General features: G+C 29.2%; 1 protein-coding gene across 1 annotated transcript; it reads left to right on the top strand.

The window, feature by feature from the left end:
- Positions 1–2,387: 2,387 nt before the first annotated feature.
- Positions 2,388–2,597, top strand: BDBG_17472 (uncharacterized protein; the record flags this gene model as incomplete). The annotated part of the gene is made up of 1 exon (XM_031725181.1): positions 2,388–2,597. One exon carries the CDS (start codon positions 2,388–2,390, stop codon positions 2,595–2,597), a length of 210 nt encoding a protein of 69 aa, XP_031579735.1.
- Positions 2,598–8,313: the final 5,716 nt, after the last annotated feature.

Genomic DNA, 8,313 nt, shown 5'->3' with positions numbered 1-8,313 from the left:
TCATATAAGACACTTTAGATTAGAGAAGACTGAGAAGCTTCTCAAATATAAATATATTTGAGATAAGCTTCAGACAGATGTTAAAGAGTATATTGAGACTTATAATATCTGTTAAAGAATAAAGATTCTGTAGTATAAGTAATACAGTAAGTTGATATCACTGCCTGTTTTAAAGAACTCATGACAGAATCTATTAATAAATTTCATAGTTAATCTGCTGAAGTTGACAAGAGTCAAAGAATATGACTTAATTTTAATTATTATTGATCACTTTACAAAGATAATCAGATATATTTCTACTTATAAAAAGATTAAAGCCTCTGAATTGACTGATCTATTTTTAAATATCATTATTTATAATCACAGTGCTCTGAAATCATTGATAACAGATTGAGAATCCCTCTTCATCAGCAAGTACTGATCAGCTTTTTACTATTATCTTATAATAAGATGTCTTCTCAGTATTACTTTTCATCTGCAGACAGATGATCAGACTGAATATCAGAATCAGACACTAGAACAGCATCTTTGAGTGTTCTGTTTATATTATCAGAATAATTGACTTAAACATCTTCTAATCACTGAATTCATATATAATAATGTAAAGAATGCAACCTTAAAGATATCTTCTTTCTATACTTATTATGAATATAATTCTTCATTATTCAGTGACATCACAGATAACATTTCAAAGAGAGAAATAGATAGTCAGAATATTAAATAGATACAGAGAACAGAGTATCTCTTAATATCAGAAGTAAAAGTAAGATTGAAACTTTTGAATAAAATTTATGAGAAGGCAGTGAAAAGTATTCACTATGCTCAGCAGCAGTAGATAAAATACTATAATTAAAAACATCTTTTAATGAAGTTCTTAATAGAGAATTAAGTACTACTTTCAGCAAAGAATATTAAGATAACAAGACTATGTAAGAAGCTCAGTGAGTGATGACTAGAATCTTTCTCAGTAACAAGAGTAATAAATAAGCAGATATATGAGTTGAAATTACTCACAGAATTAAAATTAATTTATTCTGTTTTTTACATTTTCTATTTGAAGCTCTATAAGTAATACTCTGAGACAGAGCTATCTCAGCTGAATGATATTAAGATTAAGAGTGATACTGAATATCTTATAAAGAAAATATTGAATAAGTGAATATATTACAGTAAGCTTCAATATCTTGTTAAATAAGAAGAGTATTCATTGTCAGAGAATTCATGAAAATCACTTGAGTATTTGAAAAATACTGAGAAAGAGATTGCAAGCTATAAAATGACTAGTAGAGACTGTTCTATTACATATCAGAGATATTAAGTAAGATATACTGCTTAAGACTTCTCATTTTTTTCAAACAATTTTTTAGAGATAATCTTACAGTGATGAGCTGATGTCTTATAGACTCTGTAGCACTCTTCTTCTATTTTCTCTCAAAGAGTTTTTTAGAAGTTTAATAAGACTATACAAGTATAAAATTCCTTAAGCAGTTAGAGAAAAGAAATATTAAAAATTAATAAAAAGATTAATATTATCAATCTGCGGACTGCTACTATTCTAATAGAGTCACAGCTCACTGAAAAAGTAAAAAAAGAGATCAGAGTCTACTTATTAATAATTATATTCTCATCAAACTCATTCTTCATTATTGAAGTCTTCAGTATTAGTATCTTTATCTGCTGAGAAGTTAGTACTGTAGTACTGCAGAAGAGCATGCTGTAGAAGAGTATAAGAGATACTTAAAGTATTAACTTATTAATTTACAAAGTATCTCAGTTATCTACTTCAATTAAAGTGAGATTCTCTTTAATCAGTAATTAATCTCTGTGACACTTTCAACAGCAGTACTGACTAATCTCTTCTTAAGATCAGTCATTCTGAGATGTTTTTTCATCTCAGAGACTCATACTTTCATCTTCTTTTATAGATGAGTAAGAGAGATCTTCTCAGTCTTGACAGAATCTATCAACACTTGAAGCTCTGAGACTCTCACTCTGTACTACTTGAGTATCTAGACTTCTAGTCAGAGCTGATACAACATCTTTCTGTGAAATAATACTTATAGAGAGATACAAGTCATTGTTACAAGTATAACAGAAACAATGAGAGTGAGAGAAGAAATAGATATATAAAATCCCTCTCTTCTTCAGCTGCTTAGTGTAGTGCAGATAAGTGACAGTACTGATCAGAGACTGCACTGAAGCCTTCTTACAGAGAGAAGACAAAGAAATCACAGAATTCTGCAGACTCAACTCAGCAGTATTTCTGAGCAGGGCTCAGGCATGTCATAGAAGAGAAACTACAGATTGAGCTTCTCAGAGTCACTGTTCTCAGAATCAAGCTCTCTCTGAGATTCTCTTCAAATGATCACACAGAGTCATATGTCACCATGTTGATTGAGGGGGGGGGTGGTGTCGCAATGGCGGTGGAAGAGGCAGGAAATGAACCAGACACAGATGAACCAACCAGCAGAAGGGACAACACCTCACTGCAATGCACAGTAACTACTGCCACAGCTGTAAGAGAAGCAGAAGAAGATGTGACAATAAGAGCAGTGCTTTCACAGCTTATTAACACTGCTGTCTCTGCCTTCAACTGAGCTTTCTTGACAGTCACAGAGACTGCAGTCACATCATGAAGATATTTATTCACTAGAAAATATCAGAATAAGTTCTTTATTATTCTTTAAGAATAATACTCTCATACACTCACTGTTGCAATTGAGAGAGAGAGAAGAAAAATGTTTTATAAAAGAAAGAGATCTTTTTAAAAAATTCTATCACTACTGTTAGCTTTATCTCTAAAATATATCACTTTTGCAGAGAATTTTATATATAGAATGAAATATATTAAAAGATCTGTAAGTCACTTGTTAATTACATTTTTCACATTTCAAATTAATATATAAGAAACTCACTTATCATACAGTTAATTTGAATGAAGATGAGAAAGAAAGATCTACACAGTTAGCAGAAAAACTCATCTATTTCTTTATATTATACACAGTACATGTACTATCAAATCAGTTAATAACTGTTACTATATAACAAAGATAATTTCTAATTCAGTAATCTTGAGAGTATTGAGACTATAGTCTTAAAGAGAAGAGTATTATCACACTCTCAGCTATATTAAGACTCTGTTATAATTCTACACAGCTCATTGCTTTCATACAGATGATTTTGTCTCATTTAAACCAGTTTTCAATCACTCTATAATATCATTCAGATATATCATAGAAAGATCTGATTGATGAATATGAAAATCTCACTTCTATATAAGATTAACAGATTATTTTCCTTGACAGTGAGATGTCACTGAGGTATCACTCTGGCTATTCTCACTCATGAAATGAGAGAAGAGTATTCACTCATTATCTATATAGAATAGCTAGATGCTGGCTCTTTATAAAAGAAGTCAGTGATTTGTTTTTTCTTCTACTGAAATATATACAAGAGTTACTGTGTGCCTCATACAATCTTCTTAATATACTAAGTATTATATCTGTGATATTCTTGCAATAACTCTGTAGCCTACAAGCTCGCTATTCAAGCAAGATAGTCAAGCTCACTTATACAGCTTTTCAAACAACTACCTCTACATGACGCCGCCGACTAGTCACTACTTTAATTCCGTCACATTACAGTAAGTTCTGATTTAAGATAGAGTATATTAAGAGAACTAAGAACTCAGCAGATGAACTCTCTCACAGGTCTGACTATATTAAGAAGATCAGAATAATGAATACAGAGAGACTAGAGAAGATAGAAAAGCTTTACAGAATACTTGAACTGAGTATTATAAAGAGATTAACTGAAGAGTCTCTTAATTCTCTATAAGAGAAAATAAGAAAGAGAGAAAAGAAGTCTGTACAACTACTTATTATAACACTGAGAGTTAACACTCTGAGAATCTCTATAAGAATTCTTGAAGAGAGTATCTATAATCTGAAAAATTTATAAACTTTGAGAAGCACTGTAGAAGATCTGATATAAAAAGAAATAGAGTATAAGTCTTTATAAAATCTTCTATTCAGATTATCTGAACTGTAACTGAAGAATGAATATACTCAGTATATTTAGAAACTACTCACAGCAGAGATTAACTCTGTGAAAATAAAGAATTAAAGAAACTTAAATAATCTCTTATAATAAGAGAGCTGAATTTATATACTTATAAATAAGTTTCTATGTATAGAATTTATTAAAAGGTATCATGACTCTTCTCTAACAGATTATTTTATATATACTAAAACTCATGAGTTACTTATAAGAAAATACTTCTAACTGAAGATATAAGAACTTGAAAAGAAGATAGTAAATTCTTATACTATTTATCAGAGTTCACAGATAGTGTAGTTCAGATTATATAAAGAACTTACTTCTCTACTCATTCTGTGAGAATCTTAAAAATAGCTAGAAATAAACACTCTTGTAAGTCTCTCTGAAAGTAAAAATATATATAATGCCTGTTTTAACAGTGTACTGATAATAGTAGATTACTTCATCAAGATAACACACTTTATACTCACTTATAAGAACTTAAAGTCAAAGAATTTAACTTATATCTTTATCTGTAATGTGATTCAGTTATATAAGTTATCTATGAATATTATCTCAGATAGAGAATTAATTTTTATAGAAAAGTTCTGATCTGATCTGATAACTATACTGAAGATTTTATAAGATCTAAGCACAGCTTTTTATCAATAGACAGATAATCAGATAGAATATCTAATAAGTATATTAAAATAGTATCTGTAATACTTTGTTAATTACAATCAGAATAACTGAGTGTATTGATTATCACTCACAGAGTTTATATATAATAACTTAAAGTATATCAGCATAGATAAAATCTTCTTTAAGAAACTTACTAAGACTTATCTGCAGATGATCTTGATAAATCTATGAGAGTACACTATAGAGTGTAATAATACTTATGAACAGACTGAGAGAATTCAGAATATTCAGAAAAAAGTCTGTGAATTCTTGAGAAAGACTCAAGAGTATCAGAAGAGATACTATAACTTTAAGTATATTATAAAGAGATTTAAGAAGAATGATAAAGTCTGACTGAGTCTGAAAAACATCATTATACAGAGATCTGATAAGAAGCTGAATCTCTTATAAACAGAGTTTTATAAGATTGTGAAGAAAGTTAGTTTATAATTCTATAGATTAAAACTGTGCTCTGAGTTATAGATATATAATATTTTTTATATCTCTTTACTTTATAAATATAAGAAATTCTCAGAAGAGAATTCTATGACTTATCACTCTGTTTATAAAGTATTAAAGAGTGAAAGAGAATATCAGATCAAAGAGATTATTATCTCAGAGAAGTGAGATTATAAGCTCTGATTTAAAATTCAGTGATAAGAATATTCTGATAAGATAAATAAGTTCACTTAAGAATTATTTAAATAGATAAGAAATCTGTGAAAGATGAGATATGACTTTTATACTATAAATTCTAATAAGTCAGAATAACACAGTCTTCACTAAGAACCTAATTAAGATAAAGATATTAATACTGTTATTTATAAACTCTAGTCTATAAAGATGATGAGTTTCTACTGAGATAAACAGTCTGTAATATATATAAAGAGAAGAAGAAATTATATTATCATTAAAGCTAAAAATAAAGAAAAATAAAGACAGAGCTGTAAACACAATTTAGAGACTAATAAAGAAAAAATAAAGAAAATTCACACTTATATTTTTAATATTATAATATTCACTCTCTCATATCTATCAATTTCTCTTTCAAAGAAGTAGAGAGTATTATATCTGTGATACAGATAATTATTACTTTTGATATAAAGATGATCAGAAATGCACAGACTTCAAGAGAGTCAGACATCAGAGTGTATACAGTTGTAGCAGAATCTTAAGAACTGATTATCTATATATATAATTAGATATTTCTTATAAAACTATATTCACTTCTTCAGTTATACTGAAGTATTCAGCTCAGAAATCATTAAGATATAGAGAGAGAGCTCATCTATTCAGATTAACTTCTATCACAAATTTATAATATTTATATTATCTTGATTATCTGAATTTTACAGATATCTGAGAACTCATCTCTTATTAATATCAGAATTGCAGAAATGTGTTGCAGTGTAATAATCATTGATAGAGAATCTAGACATATTTACATATATCTGATCAGAGATTATGCAGATAGAGAGAGAGTAATCATAGATCTGCAGAGCTGTAGAGAGCACTGACAGCACTGAAAGCTTCACAGAAACTGTCAGCTAGAATCTGTAAAAAATTACTTATAAGAAGACTTATAGCAAAGAGCAGAACTTCACTACTGAGAGTCAGAGACTGATCTGAAAGAGGCACAGAGTTAACTGCTGATCTGAAGATTGAGTACAGTGATAAGTCTGAGAGAAGTGAAGATACTGTTATAAGTGATGATATCTCTACTTCATCAGCTGATAGAAAGTGATCAGAGATGTTATAATAACACTCATAAGAAGCTTAACAACAGTCAGACATTATTTATAAAGATATTGAAATTGAAAAATTTTTAATTCTTGAGAAGTTCTTAAATCAATATATAAATATTATCAGAAACACTCTCTCTCTATTATCTGAGTAAAAATACTTCACAGATGAATAAGAATACTCACAGTTTATAAACATAAAAGTCATTATAAAAAAAGATAAAAGAAGATAAGATTTCACAGACAGATGTGAGATATTTATACTACTCTAGAGAGATTTATTTATACTATAAATAATTCTATGAAATAGTCAGATCACTCTAATAAATAAAGAGTGATTATGAATTACAGATCTGAATCTTTCTATAGAACTATAAAGAGTAATTACAGACTGTGAATATTTTAATTCTATAATTCTACAGAGTTGATGAAAGAATGAAAAATTTCTTATAACTCTACAGTGTGAAAGAATGATGATTCATAAGAATAAGTGAAAGATTAACTTGTAAATACTTCTCTTTGATAAAGATAATCTCATAGAAAGTGATTTATCTATGAGATAAATCTATGTAATAATTACATAAGAATCTCACAGAAATAATTGAGAGACAACTGAAACTCTTCTGTATGAAAGATATGAGATGAATCTGTATAATAGTCAGAGCAAGATCTGCAGATTAGAAAGAATCTCACAGAATAAGAAATTGAGTAACAGACTCTTTTCTCTTTATAATAATAAGGGATTTTTCCTCACTGAGATTTTTTATAGATGTGAAGAGTTTTTAGTAAGTATCACTACAGTGCTGAGCCTGATTCTATAGAATCACTCAGTGAAAGACTTTACAGATGAAGTCTTAGAGAGAAAGAGATCTGTAAGAAATTCTGATTCTTCCAGATTCTATATCTCTATTTCTATCTCTTATATAATTAATAGAGTTAGCAGCTCTTGACTACACACAACTATATAGACTGAAGTTCATGAATACTATTTATAACTCAGCTTAAATACTATTATACATTTAATCTCTACATTTTATCTTTCTACTGTGAATATTTCTAGTAGTTAATAGTATATATCACATCAAGCTGCAAACACCCGAATAATCTCCTGTGAGTACTTATTCTTATATTAAATTACATATTCATACTTGAGAAATGAATACTTTGAGCTTTTTTTCAATGTCTTGAAGAATGAATATTATTCTGAATACTGAAGAGAAGTCACTAAAGTAATTCTTATAAAATCTAATAGAAAAACTTCAATTTCTAAGTTATACAGATTAATATCTCTATTGAACTGTCTGAGAAAAGTTTTAGAAAAGATAATAGTTATTAGATTATCTTGTATAAGCTCTATTAATAATTTACTTCTGTATAATAAATAAATCAGAGATAGAAGACAATGTTCTGTAATTAACACTATTCTTTCAGTTGTGGTTCGGAAGAACGTACAACCGCCGGATAATAACGCGGCCGCTTCTGAACACGCTTATGAATGTAAAGAAGCTCTAGCGGCCACTAATTAATTTAGATAACATATATAAGAAGCCAGTGTCATCTGTAATTGTACACTGGCTCAATCAACCTTTGAATCACATCTGATAGCATGTCTAAAAACTGGTGAGAAGTGCAGGCTTCTTCAGAACATGATAATTCCATCTACAAAGCAATTCATAGTTATCATATCAGTGTGGTTCTAAAATGTCTCAAAAGATAGTGTATAAAGAGCAGTCAGGAAAGAGTTCCGATTAATGCTGCTTCTTGAATTAAAGGAGGGCTGAACGCCAAGCGTCAAAACCCTACGTTGATTCAAACGGCTCCGAAACCAGCCGAGCATGCATACCCAGATTCA

The sequence above is a fragment of the Blastomyces gilchristii genome, assembly GCF_000003855.2.
Source record: "Blastomyces gilchristii SLH14081 genomic scaffold supercont1.15, whole genome shotgun sequence".
NCBI lineage: Eukaryota > Fungi > Ascomycota > Eurotiomycetes > Onygenales > Ajellomycetaceae > Blastomyces > Blastomyces gilchristii.
This window is presented reverse-complemented; position numbering and strand designations above follow the sequence as displayed.